This window comes from Diaphorina citri, unplaced genomic scaffold (genome assembly GCF_000475195.1).
Source record: "Diaphorina citri unplaced genomic scaffold, Diaci psyllid genome assembly version 1.1 scaffold520, whole genome shotgun sequence".
Taxonomy (NCBI): Eukaryota; Metazoa; Arthropoda; class Insecta; order Hemiptera; family Psyllidae; genus Diaphorina; species Diaphorina citri.
Genome location: NW_007377954.1, coordinates 139,661 through 159,765, shown reverse-complemented (window position 1 = coordinate 159,765; position 20,105 = coordinate 139,661). Strand labels below are relative to the sequence as shown.

The 20,105-nt window shown below is 36.9% G+C and overlaps 2 protein-coding genes and 1 long non-coding RNA gene across 9 annotated transcripts in view; 1 reads left to right on the top strand and 2 right to left on the bottom strand.

Annotated features, from left to right (window-relative positions):
- The first annotated feature begins 7,560 nt into the window (after window positions 1-7,560).
- LOC113467668 lies at window positions 7,561-8,040 on the top strand. Its single transcript, XR_003391658.1, has 2 exons — window positions 7,561-7,613; window positions 7,927-8,040. It is a non-coding gene; the product is annotated as an uncharacterized LOC113467668 (long non-coding RNA).
- A 1,349-nt stretch (window positions 8,041-9,389) lies between these two features.
- Window positions 9,390-11,368, bottom strand: LOC103509684 (general transcription factor IIH subunit 1). Its single transcript, XM_008474312.3, has 2 exons — window positions 9,699-11,368; window positions 9,390-9,497 (listed from the first exon to the last, which is right to left on the bottom strand). The coding sequence occupies exons 1-2, from the start codon at window positions 11,285-11,287 to the stop codon at window positions 9,443-9,445; spliced, it is 1,644 nt and encodes a 547-aa protein (XP_008472534.2). The 5' UTR covers window positions 11,288-11,368; the 3' UTR covers window positions 9,390-9,442.
- A 36-nt stretch (window positions 11,369-11,404) lies between these two features.
- LOC103509688 (pyrokinin-1 receptor-like) overlaps window positions 11,405-20,105 on the bottom strand; it is a 68,448-nt gene continuing 59,747 nt past the window's right edge. For 6 of the 7 annotated variants that reach the window (XM_026823982.1, XM_026823981.1, XM_026823977.1 and 3 more), the window contains 4 exons: window positions 17,109-17,385; window positions 13,581-13,786; window positions 12,229-12,352; window positions 11,405-11,991 (listed from right to left, as the gene is read on the bottom strand). In XM_026823982.1, the coding sequence (XP_026679783.1) occupies window positions 11,681-11,991; window positions 12,229-12,352; window positions 13,581-13,786; window positions 17,109-17,385 (918 nt within the window). In that variant the 3' untranslated portion in view covers window positions 11,405-11,680. Of the gene's footprint in view, window positions 11,992-12,228; window positions 12,373-13,580; window positions 13,787-17,108; window positions 17,386-20,105 lie in introns of all 7 variants that reach the window. The other variant, XM_026823984.1, reaches the window with a different exon arrangement.

Here is a 20,105-nt window from a genome sequence, read left to right as displayed (position 1 = left end):
ACTAGAATAGAATAATCATTTTGTATCTACATATACAATAGGTACAAACTAACCATCCCGCCAGCTATTTCCATTTTGTGTTTGAACTGTTTGAAGTTTGATTGAAGTCAATTTATAATTTGAAGTGAAAAGAGTTGTCTGCTAGGCTCCTTTGTTTTGGTAGATGGACGCCAGCCTAAGGTCTGCCTCTTCGATGCTTTGTATCTTCTTAATTGGTTGTTATATTTCCGTTTTGTGTTTGAACTGTTTGAAGTTTGATTGAAGTCAATTTATAATTTGAAGTGAAAAGAGTTATGTCTGCTAGGCTCCTTTGTTTTGGTAGATGGACGCCAGCCTAAGGTCTGCCTCTTCGATGCTTTGTATCTTCTTAATTGGTTGGTATTAAATGCCAGGAATTGACTTTCAGGTCATTTTCCTCCTTTTAACTAAACTTCTTTTTTAAAAATGAGCCACTGTTTGTACCTCCCTATAATAAATAATAGGCCTCTGTAAATTTTGGGTAACAAAAGAGTTATGTCTGCTAGGCTCCTTTGTTTTGGTAGATGGACGCCAGCCTAAAGTCTGCCTCTTCGATGCTTTGTATCTTCTTAATTGGTTGGTATTAAATGCTAGGAATTGACTTTCAGGTCATTTTTCTCCTTTTAACTAAACTTCTTTTTTAAAAATGAGCCACTGTTTGTACCTCCCTATAATAAATAATAGGCCTCTGTAAATTTTGGGTAACCCTAAGCATGAAAAGCCCACCTTTGCGGCCAGTGGTTAAGAGCACTAAGTCCCAACTCGGTGGTGCTAGGTTCGAATCCCTACCGGGTGGAAATTTTCTGATTCCCAGATAGTGTCAAAGGATGTCAAAGTCAGTTTTGAGTTCTTTCAAACAAATTCAGTGTCAGTTTGCAGTGACTCCGGGAAACTCAGGCAAAATGGTCTCACACTACATCCCTGGGTAACCCTCTTCACAAAATATCAAGTGACTGAAGAAGGTTATTATGATGTGGGTGGAGGGGTTGGTTAGGCTACTAAATCAAATGCCAATAGATTGACCAGTCAAATTATACCTACACAACAAGTCCGGCACAAAGGAGACAGGAGGGGGGGCATTTGACTTCATCGAAAGCTTTTGAGCAATCAATTTGTTTCTCTGCAATTCAAAAATGTCACCGTGTTTGTATGAATCACAATACAGGGTATTCATACTCCTGGGGACAGCAATTATTAGGCCCTAATTAGGTATTCAACAATTGTTGGAGAGAGATTAGTATAGTAACGGGCAGGGGCGTATCTAGGATTTTGTCGAGGGAGGGGGGGTGGATGCTGTAACAATCTTAGTCTGGCGTCTACATGCATAGGCTCCAATCATATCACACTCAGACCATCTGAGACCGCTGTCTGAGCGTGTGTGCGGGAAAAGTTTCAGAACTAGGTCTGTCAGACTGTCTGAGAGATCTAGGTCTAAAGATTTTTCCCCAATTCAAGATCATACCTGGGTCTGTCAGACGGTCTGAGGAGTGTTGAACATTAGGTCATCTACAGTTTTCATGTTACAATTTGAGGTTATGTCAGGGGAAACATTCGTGTGGTAAGGAAACTGTGGTTTTTCTTTACTCGCATTTGGAAAATTTACAAGAAGTCTGAGGAGTGGTGAACATTAGGTCATCTACAGTTTTCAAGTTACAATTTGATGTTATGTCAGGGGAAACATTCGTGTGGTAAGGAAACTGTGGTTTTTCTTTACTCGCATTTGGAAAATTTACAAGAACGAGGCAAAGATTTCCCTGGTGTGAAGACGGTCCAATTCTTCTAATCTGTAAGTTCTTAATTACAGAAAATTTTCCAGGAAGTGCCTCGTATGAGCGTTTTTGATTAATTCTGTTCCTCGAAACCTATGTAGCAAGTAGTTCACAAATGATAGGTACCTTCGTAGCTACCTATAGGTGAATGCTACTCGTAACTAAAATACCTAAGTAGGTATCTACCTATCATAATAAAATTCAGGGAAAGAGTAAATAGGTTTATCTGGTCTCGCTGGAGGACGTAAAACTGAGACAAAACCAGCCCTGTCAAGCCACAGACAATAACACTGGCTCTTTTGAGAAACCTATGTAGCAAGTAGTTTATCATCTTATGGCGTTTATTTTCCTTTTTTCTCCCCTCATCTGTGATTCTGTGGCCTGTTCTTGAAAACTTCAAGCCTTTCATTTCGCATTTGACGTCACCGCGACTTGGTGTGTGTGTGTGTTTTTTTTTAATGATGTTTCATGAAGGGAACTGTAACTGATAATAAGGACTTGTCCCGAAAGCGAAGAGAGAAGGACCGAAAGTAAAGAGGAAAGAAAACAGTTAGGAGAAAGTCAGCCGTTCCGAGAATGATCTTCCAAGTGAACCAAGCTGGCCCTCCGCGACTTTCGTTGAAGTTAAACCGATTTCCAACTGGCTGAATTTTACACACAAAAACATCTTCTTAATCTAATCGGTTTAACTTGAACAAAAACTTAGTTTAACTTCAACTTAATTTAAGTTTAAACTTTTAGTAATAACTATTACCTAGGTAAGCGTTCAGTTAGTGTTATTTTTTCTTTAGTATTTTCGAAGAAAAACAAAGGAATAAAAAAGAGGACACCCTAGGTAGTTTCTTTTATTGTCTATTTGTCGGTCATCAAATCATCATTTATTCAGTTTACAGCCTTTTTCACATTAAACAGGAAAAAAATAAATTTGAATTTTGTTGTTTTTGTTTCAAGTTGTTTTCTAAGTTGACCTGCATTTTACTTAATGTTTTGAACAAAGTGTTTCCTAGGTAGTTTCTTTTATTGTCTATTTGTCAGTCATCAAATCATCATTTATTCAGTTTACAGCCTTTTTCACATTAAACAGGAAAAAATAAATTTGAATTTTGTTGTTTTTGTTTCAAGTTGTTTTCTAAGTTGACCTGCATTTTACTTAATGTTTTGAACAAAGTGTTTTGCACTTGAATGCTAAACCTTGTTTGTTGTTTTTTCAATTTTATTATCAAAACACTGCAATGTAGGTAGGTATTTGGTCTTCTCCCTCTCCATCTTCGTCGTCCTTTTCTCCATATTTCTCTACTTCTTCCTATTCTTCTTCGTCGTCTTCTTCTTCCTCCACTTCATCGTCTTCCTATTCTACTACTTTTTCCTCTTCTTCCTCTTCATTTTCTCCATCATCTATCTAGGTACTTCATCTTCTTCTCCTCCCTCTTCGTCTAAGAAAGAGGGGGGTTGCTGAAATGCACATGGTAAAGGAGGGGGTAGGAAGAATTGTTTATTTTGTTTCGTATATTTTTATTTGTTTGTTATTATTCCTAGTGAAGAAAGCAGGATTCTTTTACCCTCAAAACTTCCAACTTATGGCAGATTCCTTGAACAACTCGAACTTTTCAAAAAGAAAAGATATTTAAAAGCTTTGTTCTATAGGTACTTCTATGTTCTAGGCATGGAGGTATAGTTCTAGGTATGTTTGTTTACCTATGTAAAAATAACAAACGTTTGGGAGCACTCAAGGTAGGTACCTACGTCATTATGTAAACAGGTGAAGCACATACCTCTAAGGTATATCTTCGGGGGCCCTCTGCCCCTGGGTCAATAGGAGATGATACAAATCATGGGCAAATATTAAATTTATAGTACACAGGTATATTATTGGGCCCCTATTTACGACACTGATAAAGGCTACAACACCCGAAGGGATTGGAAAATCAGATTAGGTATTCATAATTGTATGACACATTGCATACTCAATTGGTATTTTCAGGCGTTCATACAAAAATTTTCCCTCAATTTTGCCAAACGATGTTTGAGCTTTTCCCAGAAAATTTTCGGCTTAAATAGCGGAACATCTAATTTAGTATTTAAGAAAGAGGATTTGTTTCGCAAGTTATTAGGTACCTACTCCAAATCCTTGGTTGTTTTTTTTCTCCTTTCCGCCTGAAAACGGAGTAGGCTTTCCCAATACGAGATCTCGAGAAGTACCTATTCTTGAGCTTTTCCCCAGAAAATTTTCGGCTTAAATAGCGGAACATCTAATTTAGTATTTAAGAAAGAGGATTTGTTTCGCAAGTTACTACTCCAAATCCTTGGTTGTTTTTTTTCTCCTTTCCGCCTGAAAACGAAGTAGGCTTTCCCAATACGAGATCTCGAGAAGTACCTATTAAAACTTTAAATTTAAACGCATCATTTGCTGCATTGCTCCTTGTACCTAGGAAGGTATAATCTTCTTTTCAGTTGTAAGATAGGCACAATATAGGTAGGTAGGTAGGTAAATGTTTCTTACCTTCTTTTTAAACGAATTACTTTCAGATGGACTGATTTCCCATCTTGTGAATTTAATCCTATTTGGGCAATAGGATATAAAATTGTGATGTGATCATTTCGCTTTCCAATTGTGCCGAAGACCCACGTTCGCTTTCTAGACTTTGTAGGTTCTTCAAAAAGAATTTGTAGGTTGCCGGTTCGATTCCCGCCCGGGGTGGATTTAATCGTGAACAGACATCCAAGGTTCGTTCGGCTGGCTTTCTCATATCCTGTCTTTCCTCTCTCTTCGATTTTGGGACTTCAAGACCTCAGCAGTTTACAATATTGCCTCCATCAAACCTTTTTACTTTCTATTTTTTTCTTCTTTCTCCAAGACTATAGGTACAAACTCATTTTTTCCACTGACGTTTTTAACAGCTCTTGTACCTGTACGAGTAATTGCCTTTTCCAGCAACCTAAAAATTTAAACCCTTCGCTTTCCAATTGTGCCGAAGACCCACGTTCGCTTTCTAGACTTTGTAGGTTCTTCAAAAAGACTTTGTAGGTTGCCGGTTCGATTCCCGCCCGGGGTGGATTTAATCGTGAACAGACATCCAAGGTTCGTTCGGCTGGCTTTCTCATATCCTGTCTTTCCTCTCTCTTCGATTTTGGGAATTTAAGACCTCAGCAGTTTACAATTGCCTCCATCAAACCTTGTTACTTTCTATTTTTTTTCTTCTTTCTCCAAGACTATACAAACTTATTTTTTCCACTGACGTTTTTAACAGCTCTTGTACCTGTACGAGTAATTGCCTTTTCCAGCAACCTAAAAATTTAAACCTCATCAAAACAAACTCATTTTTTCCACTGACGTTTTTAACAGCTCTTGTACCTGTACGAGTAATTGCCTTTTCCAGCAACCTAAAAATTTAAACCTCATCAAAAATCTACAAAGTCCTTTTGAGCAAAAATAGTAACACCATATCAAAGTTGAGAGCTAAGGTAGGTACAAAAATAAATAGTTTCCTTTGATCTTTTCACGAAGAAAAAGGCATCATAGACATCTCTATTTTATTATTACAATAAATTTAAAGCTTTTTGTAAAAAAAAAGAACAAAAAATACGAAAATAAAATCGAAACAAAATAATTGTCAACGGGCTGGATTCATGGATACGGAAATGTAAAGATCTAACTCTACTCGTACCCACTGGAAAGGAAAACTTGTCTGGCCGTACCCTACTGGAAAAGTAAGAAAGGTACCTACTGTAAAGATTAGCTACCCCGCACTTGGATCGAACAAAAAATACGAAAATAAAATCGAAACAAAATAATTGTCAACGGGCTGGATTCATGCATACGGAAATGTAAAGATCTAACTCTACTCGTACCTACTGGAAAGGAAAACTTGTCTGGCCGTACCCTACTGGAAAAGTAAGAAAGGTACCTACTGTAAAGATTAGCTACCCCGCACTTGGATCAAGTTAGGGATCCAGGCTTTCCAGTTAACAACATGGGGCATTTGGTGGGTTTGAATAAGACGGATCAGACAACTAACAATCTTCACTACACAATGAATCCATCAAAAACATAACCTACCTACAATACTTTCTCATTACATAGTATAGCTTAACTATACTCATTGTAGTAGAAAGTAAAAATATGTACATACATATCTAATTCATGAGAACAAAATACCTACGTATAATTAATTAGACCTAAAAATAAAATTTCAAGTGAAAATAATGAGCACAAAAATATACAAATAATTATGATGACCAACAATAAACATTAAACCTTTGAATAGGTAGGTACCTATAATAGAACAAAATAAAAATTAACCTATTATGTACATCTTGCATGTTATCAGTAGGTAAGGTTTGGAAAATAATTGTAGCTAATCCAACTACCTACTTTACTTACCAGCTATTAGGCACCTATATGAGGCTAAGTCGACTAATTGCTAATAATTTATTATATAAAAATAAAATTTCAAGTGAAAATAATGAGCACAAAAATATACAAATAATTATGATGACCAACAGTAAACATTAAACCTTTGAATAGGTAGGTACCTATAATAGAACAAAATAAAAATTAACCTATTACCTATGTACATCTTGCATGTTATCAGTAGGTAAGGTTTGGAAAATAATTTTATTGTAGCTAATCCAACTACCTACTTTACTTACCAGCTATTAGGCACCTATATGAGGCTAAGTCGACTAATTGCTAATAATTTATTATAGCTATCTCTACCTACAATATACGTTAACTTTCGGGAACAAAAAATTAGACCCTGCAGTATGCACAAAAATTCTTGTACTTATGACGAACTGTGGGTCCTGGGTTCGACCTCGAGGCAGAGGTTTTATTCTTGTATGTTGTATGAGTCGCATAATTCTTGTACTTATGACGAACTGTGGGTCCTGGGTTCGACCTCGAGGCAGAGGTTTTATTCTTGTATGTTGTATGAGTCGCATAATAATCCTCGAGTAGGTAATATTGCATAAGAAGTAGGTACATATTATATACAGACACTTGTGGTCAATTAATAATTGAACATTGGAGGAAAACACATAAAGATTAGAGAAACAGCTAGATCACAGACAAAAAAGAATGGATTCAGAAAAACATCTCAAACATGTCGTCAAAAACGTCTCAGAAACAAAGCAGCTCATCAGAAACGTCTCAGAAACAAAGCTGCTTATCAGAAGCGTCTCAGAAACAAAGCAGCTCATCAGAAACGTCTCAGAAACAAAGTGACTTATTAGGAACATCTCTGAAATAAAGCAACTTATTAGGAACGTCTCAGAAACAAAGCAGCTCATCAGAAACATCTCAGAACCAAAGCAGCTCATCAGAAACGTCTCAAAAACAAAACAAGTTATTAGGAACGTCTCAGAAATAAAGCAACTCTTATTGGGGACGTCTTAGAAACAAAATAGTCCATAAGAAACGTCTCAGACGCTGGGGGAAGTTCCCCAGATGAACGAAATTCATCTAGCGTATCCAGGAATTTATCTTTTTGTTCCACAGTTTTACTGTCGTGATTTCTTCTTACATCACGTTGGGTTTTTACCAGATAGACTGTTTCCGGGGAAGTTCCCCAGATGAACGAAATTCATCTAGCTTATCCAGGAATTTATCTTTTTGTTCCACAGTTTTACTGTCGTGATTTCTTCTTACATCACGTTGGGTTTTTACCAGATAGACTGTTTCATTTTGTGCACAAAATTGTTCTCTCCATCCATCGTTCAGTTTTTGAGACATTTCTATCAACGTTTTCGCGTACATTTGAAACTCTGAATATGTCATTGCCATATGAGAAAATGTTTTGTCTAGATCTATTATTCATCAATTATTAGGTTATAATAACAAGAAGGCAAGGCACTTGGTTTTAACTTTCCAGATCATTAATAGTATTTTTCCGAGATTTACGCATGCACTTTAGCTTCTCAGTGTTTTTTTCCTTCATCCACGGAAATGATTCGCTTTTCTCAGTAGGTAGGTACTTTAATTAGCTTTTGGCCCATATGTCGGTCAAACTTTGCAGAGGTTCATCATTATTTCGGAACGGCTGGCTTTCTCCTATCCTATGTTCCTTCTCTCTTCGATTTCGGGACGATAAGACCTTAGCATTTACAGTTCTCTCTGTCAAAAAAAATCATTATTATTTAGGTTATAATAACAAGAAGGCAAGGCGCTTGGTTTTAACTTTCCAGATCATTAATAGTATTTTTCCGAGATTTACGCATGCACTTTAGCTTCTCAGTGTTTTTTTCCTTCATCCAATTAAATAATAATAAGACATTAGACATCATTATCATAACTTTTGCCAGTTATACACCATTGAAATTTGTTATACTCGCTTCATGTGAATTTGATTTGAATCTTTCCACCTGATCTGAAAAAGACCCGAAAGAGCTCTAATAGTACTATGAACATGAATGACTGTATCTAATCAACCAAACATCACTGGCCCTTCAACGCTATGTAAGAGATTCAACATTGTGAATAGGACATAGGTAGGTAGTTGTATGATCACATAATATGTAATCTAATTAGGCTATTTTCCGGTTCGTTTTTGTTAAGCTACGCCGAGCAATTTACAATTCATTATTATTGGTTTGTTGGCCTGAAGAACCGAGTTGTTGAAATGAGGGTAGGTGTAAAAAGAAAAAAAGACCATTTGAGCCATATTTTTTTTTTATCTGTAATAACAAGGAATTCTCGTTTATTTTTCCTACACAGTAAAGGTCTTTAAACACGTGATATTAACGGTAAGATTTTATCTGTAATAACAAGGAATTCTCGTTTATTTTTCCTACACAGTAAAGGTCTTTAAACACGTGATATTAACGGTAAGATTATCTGTAATAACAAGGAATTCTCGTTTATTTTTCCTACACAGTAAAGGTCTTTAAACACGTGATATTAACGGTAAGATTCTGATGTACGAGTATCGTGAACATTTAAACACAACAGTCCACATAAATCCTTCTCCTCTACCTTCGATGTACGTGAGGTATTGTATACAAATTACAAATCTTTACAATACAAACCCACAACTTCTTCCTCAATATCACCTAGGCCTCAAGCCCCTTAAAAAGTACTTGGTTGTAGTTACAAAATTAGATTTTACAATAATAAACAACATAATGAAGACTTATAAAATAAAAATGGTAGAAAAATAAAACACCTACTTAAATGGTGATTTCTAAAATCAACTAAAAAGGAAAACTTCAAGGTGGATCATTAAAGTCCAAGCAACCCTAGTACGCTTCTTGATACACTAGGTGGTCACATTACTGATATATACGTATGGCGGGGCTTAATGCAAAATTATTATAAGTTATAGTTCAGCATACGCTAAATATTGGGCTAAAAAAAAAAAGCATACACTAAATATTGGGCTAAAAAGTAATATATTCAGCAGCAACACTGAAATGTTTTTGAAATTTGTGTAGTTAGAATAAGCATACACTAAATATTGGGCTAAAAAGTAATATATTCAGCAGCAACACTGAAATGTTTTTGAAATTTGTGTAGTTAGATTATTGGGCCCCTATTTACGACACTGATAAAGGCGACAACACCCTGAAGGGATTGGAAAATCAGATTATTCAAAATTGTATGACAGTGGGACCAAGGAAAATAGTTTAAAATGTTTAACAACAGATTCATAACTTTCATTTCAGTTGATAGGAACTCCAGTGGGAAACTTTCTCTTTGACTGCCAGTTGTTGTATCTTTCATAAGCAGTGTTCAAAATCAAATTCAAATGCCTATGGTCTACATGGAAAAGCAGATAAGTATATTGTTTATGAATGTAGTAATTTAGTGGGATCAAGGAAAATAGTTTAAAATGTTTAACAACAGATTCATAACTTTCATTTTAGTTGATAGGAACTCCAGTGGGAAACTTTCTCTTTGACTGCCAGTTGTTGTATCTTTCATAAGCAGTGTTCAAAATCAAATTCAAATGAGCAGTTAATTGTTGATTAAGTGTTGAACATTCCACCATAATTCTATTTTCAAAAGTATTTAATTTGGTTTGATGGAACTTTCTTAAAGCATCATACATGCGGACTAATTTTTCCTCCAATGTTGGAGTTGTTGGTGGAAAACATGCCCAAAAGTGCCTCAGCAATTCACAAATAGTTAAGTATAGACTCCTAAATTCTTTTTCAATTTCAGGTGGTACAAGTTGAGCAAGGGATTGAGAATCCTCTAAAAGTCCATTCATGAGGAGACCACCAGGAGTCAATTCGCCTAGGGCAGATACAGCTGCTGAGGGTGTTAGGTAAGTAGTGCCTGGAGGTTTCCTGTAGTGCAATATATCATAACAAACTTTATCACGCATTGAATTGGCTTTATTAAGAATGGCATGCATATTGTGAATTTTATTCTTGGGATTCTTGACACCATTGATCATTTGTTCCACTTTGCCCAAGTTAATATTGGATTTATTTACTGCTTTGGTCTCTTCAAGACTTAGTTCATTTGATTCATCTTCATTAACTAATCTAACCTTCTTCCTACTGCTGCCATTATCAGTTTCATGAGATTCAGCATTGTTTCTTGTAGCTTTCAGGACCATGATAGAATGATGATTGAATCTCTTTATCAAGTTTTCACTCACTATATTATTGCTGGCTGGCACAACTTCAGTACTTTCTACTCCATACCCTTCATTCTGAACAGTGTTATCAAAGGCATTTAAATTAACTTCACTCTGGTCAACAGTTGAGAGTTCTTTTTTCAACTCCTGATCATCATGTTTAGCACATTCAGAAAAAAGATCTTTGGTACCTGTATTCATACGATCTTTATGGAAATAATGTGATTGGAAGAATTTTACCCAGAATTCTGACTCAGATAATTTGTGTGGAACATACTCAAGATGTTTTTGTCTCACAGCAGGATATGTACGGAAAATACACTCAATTGTATCAGCTGTTAGGTTGTACTTGATGGCATTACAACCATCTGTTTGAGGCTTGACATTGACAAGAAAGTTTCCTGGGACACCAATTTGTTGCTGCCCCGCTCCATTTTTGTTAATATAAGCTGGAGCATGCTGGGACCAGAACTCTTCTGCATCAACTATCTTTGTAATCACCAGATCCCGGTACAGTTGGAATAAAGCAGCATTCGATGATAAAATTCTATTCTTTTCTTCAAACTCTTTGTTCACTTTCTTTTGAAACTTTGGGAGCAATTTGGTCAAGTAACCTTTTACCGCATCTCGATTTGTAACAGAATCTGATCTACTGGGACATACAAATTGAAATATAACTGATTCACCACTGTGAAAAACAAGCTGTAATTGAACTTTCTGCTTCTGCTCAGAAGAAATCTTTTGTATTTTAACATCTGTGTAGGCATAACAACTGCTCATTGTATCACTGTTGTTAGCCATAAAGCCTATCCTTTCTGACATCACATACAATGTTCCATCTGCCTTTTTGTGGCGGACATTAGATACTTGATGTAACACATCTTCCGATGATGTAGTCATTCTGCTAAAAATAAACATAATAAATATGAGACATTAAAGGGGTGAAGATTTAGCTCATAGAGGTGTGCTCAAACATAATCAACCAACAGTTGAAACTATGTTATTGAAGCAGTCAGCGAGTAATAATTGAACATTGGAGGAAAACACATAAAGATTAGAGAAACAGCTAGATCACAGACAAAAAAGAATGGATTCAGAAAAACATCTCAAACATGTCGTCAAAAACGTCTCAGAAACAAAGCAGCTCATCAGAAACGTCTCAGAAACAAAGCTGCTCATCAGAAACATCTCAGAACCAAAGCAGCTCATCAGAAACGTCTCAAAAACAAAATAAGTTATTAGGAACGTCTCAGAAATAAAGCAACTCTTATTGGGGACGTCTTAGAAACAAAATAGTCCATAAGAAACGTCTCAGACGCTCAGTAATTGTTTCCGACGCGATCGCTCAACGTCGAGCATATACGTGGACAGCTCTGCTTCCAGCGCGCCTTGCTCCACATCCTTCAGACTAGAGTTGCTGATGTTATTCTCGGCTGTGTTTCCCCCTTTCAGGACACTGGTCATGACTTCCAAGGATCCTGATGAAGTGGTGGGCCAACAAAAGCCAGTTTTCCTCCTCGGCTGATGGGTACTGGCTACCACATGGTGTTTGTTGGGATAGAGCTGGATATCACCGTTGAACTCTGCGTACACGTGCAGCTGAGTTTTCACTTCCGGAAGACCTAAGGACAGAGACGGTAAGGTAAGATTATGACGAGTCACATAAACTATGTGTCATACTTACAGTTGACAGAGCCTTAATGGCATATAAACTAATACCTATTCTTTCATAGAGTTTTTATATAGCATTTTTAAGGTAAGGGATAATGAAGTTGGAAGTTGGTAATTGTTTCTCTCTGTCAACAAAAGACAAATACATTATTGAAGGAAGTTATAATGTCTTGTACGTATGTACATACCTGATGAGGCTTCAGTAATACTTTCCGAGAATTTCTTGGAACTACCACCCAGTAGTCTCTTCTGTTTGGACAGTTGAGAGTATGTTCTCGGCTGAGTCTCACAGCAACATCTGGATAACGTTTCCTGGAACAGCACAAGAAAGACTGTTTCCGTTATTATAAAACGAAACGCAAGCACTCGATATTCGTCACAATAAGAAACATGTTTTATTTATTATTTTGTAGCAATGAAACATCTGCCACCTGATATAAAATATTGGACACTGCTGATCTGTTTCATATATGTAGGTAGGTAGTCATAGCAGAGATGTAGGTATATTTTATAATTCGAAATTTGTTCTTCATCAGATGGACAAAAAGAGACACAATACCTACTCGTTGACACAAAGAGACCCATAGTAAATGCGGCCTTCGACCGCTGGCATCGACGTCTTTTGTTTATTTACGTTAAATACCTATGTACCTCGGTACTGTACTCAGCATAATATTATTTTATTTAAAAGCTTTGTTCTATACTTCTATGTTCTAGGTAGGTATGTTTGTTTACCTATGTAAAAATAACAAACGTTTGGGAGCACTCAAGGTACCTACGTCATTATGTAAACAAATGAAGCCTAGGTAGGTATGTTTGTTTACCTATGTAAAAATAACAAACGTTTGGGAGCACTCAAGGTACCTACGTCATTATGTAAACAAATGAAGCACATACCTACATCCTATGGAACTTCCTTCCTCATCTCATCCATAAATCTCTGGAACTCGGTACCTCATCCCATCCTAAACTCTCTTTCTTTCCAATATTGTTTTACAAATTCGTATTAAATTTTATTGAGATCGGACAAACCGTTCCAGAGATATAAGCCAAAAACCAAATTGACTGCCCGACCTTCAATAACTCGCGCATCGCTCGATCAATTTGGCGCAAAAACTATACAGTTCTATTTTGACCTAAGGTCTATCCGAAAAATCTGTTCTTGAGCTATCGAGTGACAAACTTTCGCTGCCATATGTAGGTATATATATAAATACCTCTACAACTACCTGAAAACGGCTACTTTCCCTGTCGCGTATAATATCTAATATCTCTAGTAGCGCGGTCAAACTTTCTTGACTTGGCGGGGAGGAGCGCTGCCGCGCTCCTTAATCAAATTGAGTTTTCATAGCGAATAGCTTCCTAGTGACCCAAAAGACCCCAAAACACAACCCCGACTCAAAGTTGTGACTTTCGTTAGAAATGAATAGCTCATCCCAAAAGGGGATGATTTAGCTAAAAAAAAGAGGGGGGGGACTTGCAGGCAAAAAGAAAAGAAATACAAGGGGGATTATTGTGTGTGTGAATGATCAAAACTCACCTTGAACGCTTCTCGAAATTTGAAAGACATAATGTGATACAGAATAGGATTGACCGTCGTGGACAAGTAGTATAGAATACCCGACGTGTAAGTGACGATGGCGTAGATGGTGTGTTCACCTTCATCCCCATGTGTGCTGTAGATAGCGACCAGTCTTTGTACGTGGAATGGGGCCCAACATATGAAGAAAGCCACCACGACAGCCACTGAAAATAAAGAGGTGATAGAACAAATTAATACTCGACAATTTGTATGAACGCCTGGAAACTTATCGACTATGCAATGTGCGAAGAATGTTTCATACATGATCTTTTTGTCTCATATTCGCTGTTCATTTTTACTTTCTACATATTATATATTTTTTTTTAATTTTCTTTTATTAACATTAACATCCAATTTTACAAGAGAGAAAATTTATATCAGGTAATAATATACAATACAAAAAGATAATGGATTTCATTAATTAATTCTTTGGAATATGTTTCAAAAAGGTAGGTATCTCAATGGACTGTTTAGTTCAAACATGCAAAGGTTTTACGGTATTTTTTAACCTGAACTCCCTGAAGCTTTTAGTGCTTGGAGCGAGAAATAAGATTGACCTGTACATTTTCATTATTTTATCTCAAGTGGCGTATAATCCGGCAATGTATTATTAACTGATCAGGCTTTTATTTATTTCGAATAATATTGTTTTATCACTTTGATTATTTGGAGAAAAATATAATTTATTATCTAATAGGTAATCTACATGCCTACTACCCTACTAGTAATAGGCTAATAGGTTAAGTAGAGAAAAAGCACCAAAAAATAGGCTTCTGGCAATCTTAATATTAATCCTGGTTAGCGCGTTAAAATTCGTACCTACCTATAGGTTAGTTGTTCAAGTCCAAGTCAAGTCATAAATTTTAGCGCAATACGACAAGACATCGTTTATGCTTAACATTAGTAATAGGTGTCTGTAGTGAATAGGTTAGTGGTTCAAGTCCAAGTCAAGTCATAAATTTTAGCGCAATACGACAAAACATCGTTTATGCTTAACATTAGTAATAGGTGTCTGTAGTGAATTAGCCACCAAAGATATCTGAATCATAGTAAAGAAGAAAGAAAGGAAGAGAAATTAATGGCCATAATACCTACTATGCAACTATAATTATTGGAATTACGAAGAACATGGAGATTTATTACCATACGTCATAAAAGTTCTCATGTATCTACCCTGTCTACCATACACTTGTACATAGGATTTTTTTCCTGCTGGGGAGATGGCTTTATACAATTTGTAGCAACTGGAGCGAAGAGAAAAAACAATTTAAAAATAGATTACAATTAAAAAATTTCTAAATGTGGTAGTACCTAGGTAAAAATTGCATTTCATTATGTAAAATGCTGTGTTCAATGATGTTCAACTAGGTAGATTTTCCAAGTATTGATAAACTTTGATAAAAATAGAAAGTAAAAAAAGTAGACAAAAAATAGGTACTCAGTCGAAAATTCTTCTTTACTAAATGTGCAACCTTAGTCTTGTATTAAGGAACTTTTTTCCGAGGTCTACAGTTCACTGATGTTCCAATTTTTTTTAAAACTAAATTATTGTAGACCTTCGTTTAATGATCTACAAAATTTTCCGAGATTTCATGCACGCACCTATTAGAAAAGTATTAAGGTCAGTCTATCAAGAACAGAGTACAAATGAGTTCGTTTTCATCATCTACTGTTCTGTCACAAAATGTTTGCTTTTATACTTAGGTAGTTAGACGGAAGATAAAGAAAAGTAAAAACACCCCAGGCTAAATTATTATTAAATTTCTTGACTTTTCGTTGAATTTTCAAGAAAAGAGAAAACTACGGGTTTTCCCCAAGAATTTGCTAGTTACTGTAGCAAAAGGATTTATTACTATAGGACCTAATATATAGGTATACTTTACTACCTCTAGATAATAGGTGTACACTCAATGAAACTTTTACCTACTATTGTTTAAAAGTTTATTTGATGAAAAATTATGATTTTTGCGATTGTTTGTATTTTTCAAATGGATTTATCTCGGGATCTAGAAGTCGTAGAAGAAAAAAAGTACATCTTCATTTTTTAAGCTCTTTAACGAGGAAAACTTCACAAAAAGCATTCTATTACCATTTTTTCCCTTGGCCTCCGGGACTTTAATGGCCACGACCAGAAAGTAGAAAAATAATGTGTAGAATATACTTATACAGTGCCCTACATTCTCCCTCCCTCCCTATAAATACTACTTCAGGGGATCTCGTTGTTTTATAATTATTATTGTACTAGCTGAATTCCGTCGCTTCGCTCCGGAATCCCGCTAGTTCATCCCGAGGCATGGCCAAACTTGTAGGATTTTTTTCCTGCTGGGGAGATGGCTTTATACAATTTGTAGCAACTGGAGCGAAGAGAAAAAACAATTTAAAAATAGATTACAATTAAATAAACAGCGACGAGGTAAAATGAAATTTTATAAAGATAATAATTATTATTATTCAGTTGGATCTATTTTTTCCCTCCTGGATATGGTCAGCGACGAGGTAAAATGAAATTTTATAAAGATAATAATTATTATTATTCAGTTGGATCTATTTTTTCCCTCCTGGATATGGTGAGAAATATTTATACTTGGGTAGGTACCTACATAGATAGATATACCTGATAGATTTTGTCTACCTATGTACCTACATGTGTATTATGAAGGTGTAATGTGTGGATGTACGAGTAACCTTGTTTGGATGATACGAAGTTATAGCTAGTGTAAAGTTGTAAAGCTACAAACATAAGTGCTATCAATTAGCTACATAGGTATCCCCATATTAGTATGTACCTATACCATTTTGTATTATATCAAAATTTTACCTCTAGTATCATATTTCTTTCGATGGTACGTACCACATACCATACAAATAAGTTTTTCCTTATAAAAATACTTATTACCTTTTGCCATGATGTGCCATGATGTGTGACTGTAGGTTAAAGTCGCGTCGTTAACACAGATAGATACTAAATTGTGTTTTTTTTTTTTTCAAGAGCTTTGATAGAGGGAACCGTAACTGCTAATGTCTTATCGTCCCGAAATCGAAGAGAGAAAGAAAACAGGATAGGTGAAAGACAGCCGTTCTGAGAACGAACATTATCTCTTCAGGATAAAATCCGCCCCGGACGGGAATCGAACCCACGGCCTAGCGCTTACAAGGCAGACGCGCTACCAAGTATCATATTTCTTTCGATGGTACCTACGTACCACATACCATACAAATAAGTTTTTCCTTATAAAAATACATATTACCTTTTGCCATGATGCGTGACTGTAGGTTAAAGTCGCGTCGTTAACACAGATAGGTACTAAATTGTGTTGATTCCGTTCCGAGAACGAACATTATCTCTTCAGGATAAAATCCGCCCCGGACGGGAATCGAACCCACGGCCTAGCGCTTACAAGGCAGACGCGCTACCAGCCAAGCTAACTAGGCTGGCTCAATTGTATTGAGGAAACTCTCATACGTCCTTCTAGGTAAAAAACTTACCGAGCATTTTAAGAACACGTTGCGAGGATCTGTTGTGTTTGCAATATCCCCCATGCGTACTGGCCACCGAGTACTGACTATCCTGAGAGCTCGTACTTCGCTTCATCACCGCTGAGCGCCGCAGTCGAAAGCCTATCAAGGCGTACAGGATTGAAATGAGAGTCATGGGCGTGACGAAGAAGAGAAACGTGGACACTTCAAACGCGTGAGCGAGCTGTGTGGTGACCGTACAATGTGCTTCCTCCTCGTTAGCACCGACAACACCGAACTGCATTGCCTGGAAGAGGGAGAACAGAGAGAACCATTACAAGAGTGCTGAATAGAAAGGTACGAACAGTCCACCCTAAGGCCAGCCACTCACTATCAGGTAGACCTGATAACTACACCTGATCACACCTGGTCTATCTGATAGTGTGTGTGCTCATCAGGTATCAGGTATACCTGTCAGGCCTACCTGATAGTGAGTGGCTGGCCTAAGCAGAGTCAACACATGGTGAAATGGATTGTAGGCACTTGACTTAATGGTTAATTACACATGGTCCAGTAGGCAGTCCAGCTACAGGTCTCGTGTAAACACCACTATCTGTGGTATCCAGTTACAATTCAGTCCAGGGAAAGATTTGTACCTTGGAACTGTACAGCAGTGCATTTAGTCAAACTGGACTGGAACGGTACTGAACGCCAGGTATTAACAGGCCAGTAGGTATACTGCCTACTGACCTCATGTATTGAAAATAGAGTAACAACCAATAACCAAAATGCATGGATATTTAAAATCAAAGTCAATTATATTCAATCCATTTGATGAACGAAGTTTTACCAAGTTCGGCCATGCCTCAGGATGAACTAGCGGAAATCCGGAGCGAAGCGACGGGTTTCGGCTAGTATGTAATAAAAGGGACTCTTGTAATATCTTGACAGTCCGTTATTATCAACAATAATAACAGAACACTAGGCGAGGTTAACGCCTAAAATGGTTCACTACCACCTAACCCTTAGAGATCCATTATTATTATTTAGTCAAGTTCTCAGATAATTGAGGTTAAAATTTCATATCTCGGCTGGATTGAACCCACGCTCTGCTGTTTATCAGCCCTATGATCTACACCACCAAAGCAAGTGGTTTATTGTTTTCTGCCTATCTAAATACATAAATAACACCATTAGGAATTCCTGTTACACTACGACCGCAGTGTAGGTAATTTGATTTTCTAAAGCATCATATAAATGAGTATGTAATAGATATGTTATTATGTAGGTATGTAGATATTATTCTGGTAATGTACATATTATTTTGTGTGTGGTAGTCAGTACAGGGTATAGGGTGGCTTGGAAGCATTGCTATCAGGAAACAATGCTGGGCGTAGGTTGTATTTCAAGGACGATTGAAGGTCGATTTTGCCCATTTTATTAACATTAGAGAGCTCCTCCGGCCGGCGTTAGCCTCACCAAGTGCCTACCTTCCATTCAATCACTAGTGGCTACCTTCCACTCAATCACTCAATGATCTATATATTATTATTATTATTATTATTATTCATTTATTCCTGCTGGTTGAGTTTAGATTAGACGTCAGCGTTGCATCGTAATCTCAATGTGAGGCTATAGTCAGGTTAGGGAGAATGAGAGTTCCAGGGGCATAAAATAAAATGGGAGTTGATAGGCATTTAGGTAAGTGATAGGTCCTTGGTTCCATTCAGTACAAGGCTGAACTCCGTTTGTTTCCGTTTCGCCCAGTAAAGCCGGCGGTGATAGGATATTGAATGGAAGAGTCCTTGTAAATCACTGAAGTTAAGCAACGTTCGGAATGGATGACCATCTAAGCAATCGTGTGCTGCTGACTTTTCCAGCTCCACTCAGGCTGGTGAGTTTGGTGTGAAGAGGGTGGCTTGTTACCGAATGAAGGGTACCTAAAACCCTCGTTAATAAAAATCTTAGCAGTTATTCTTATACTCTACTCTACAGAGTCTATAGTGACGTTAAAGTACAATCAAACAAACCCTAGCCTCGTGCAGGAATCTCGAATGCATGACCATCTAAGATCTAAGCAATCGTGTGTTGCTGACTTTTCCAGCTCCACTCAGGCTGGTGAGTTTGGTGTGAGGAGGGTGGCTTGTTGCCGAATGAAGGGTACCTAAAACCCTCGTTAATAAAAACCTTAGCAGTTATTCTTATACTCTACTCTACAGAGTCTATAGTGACGTTAAAGTACAATCAAACAAACCCTAGCCTCGTGCAGGAATCTTATGCAGTAAAGCGAGAAATAACGTCTTGTCTTGTGGTTTTAATATTCTCGTGTTTGTTGGTCGTCTTCTAATAAGTGCTCTAATCGCCAAATTTTTCGTTTGTTCATTGAAAAAAAAAAAAAAATATGTTGACCTTCTGAAAAGAGCCCCTGACTGGGTGTTGAAATATGTTTGGGACACATGGAAATGCTTTTTCATTATGTTGACCTTCTGAAAAGAGCCCCTGACTGGGTGTTGAAATATGTTTGGGACACATGGAAATGCTTTTTCATAAAGTAAACACACACCGCAACGCTTTTACTCCACACAAATTTTGTTCTCGCCCCCTCCAAATTGTTCCCTCCTTTTCTCCTGTCTTCTTCTCCCCTCCCATTTTCCTTCTTCCTCTCCGTTTTGTTGATAAAATTATTATTTCTGATTTCTCATCCTTCCGATTTTTTTTTCACATTTTGTAAACGGAGTCGATATTTCCATCAGGCGTTTTTGGAGCTCAAAATACTCAAAAATATTCATTTATGAAAAACGAACTCAGTAACTGTACACGTAGAGTGTAGAGTTCTTGTAATGCTTTTCTCACTTTTCAATATTAAGTCCGCTTTTTGTAAACGGAGTCGATATTTCCATCAGGCGTTTTTGGAGCTCAAAATACTCAAACATATTCATTTATGAAAAACGAACTCAGTAACTGTACACGTAGAGTGTAGAGTTCTTGTAATGCTTTTCTCACTTTTCAGGTTTTGAATTTAGTGAT

Bases quoted from the DNA above. Each gene is read 5' to 3' on its own strand.
- LOC103509684 (XM_008474312.3), bottom strand. From the start codon at position 11,287: ATGTTTATTTTTAGCAGAATGACTACATCATCGGAAGATGTGTTACAT. The intron at 9,498-9,698 runs ATACAACAACTG...TGCTTATGAAAG, and splicing joins TTGAACACTGCTTATGAAAG to ATACAACAACTGGCAGTCAA.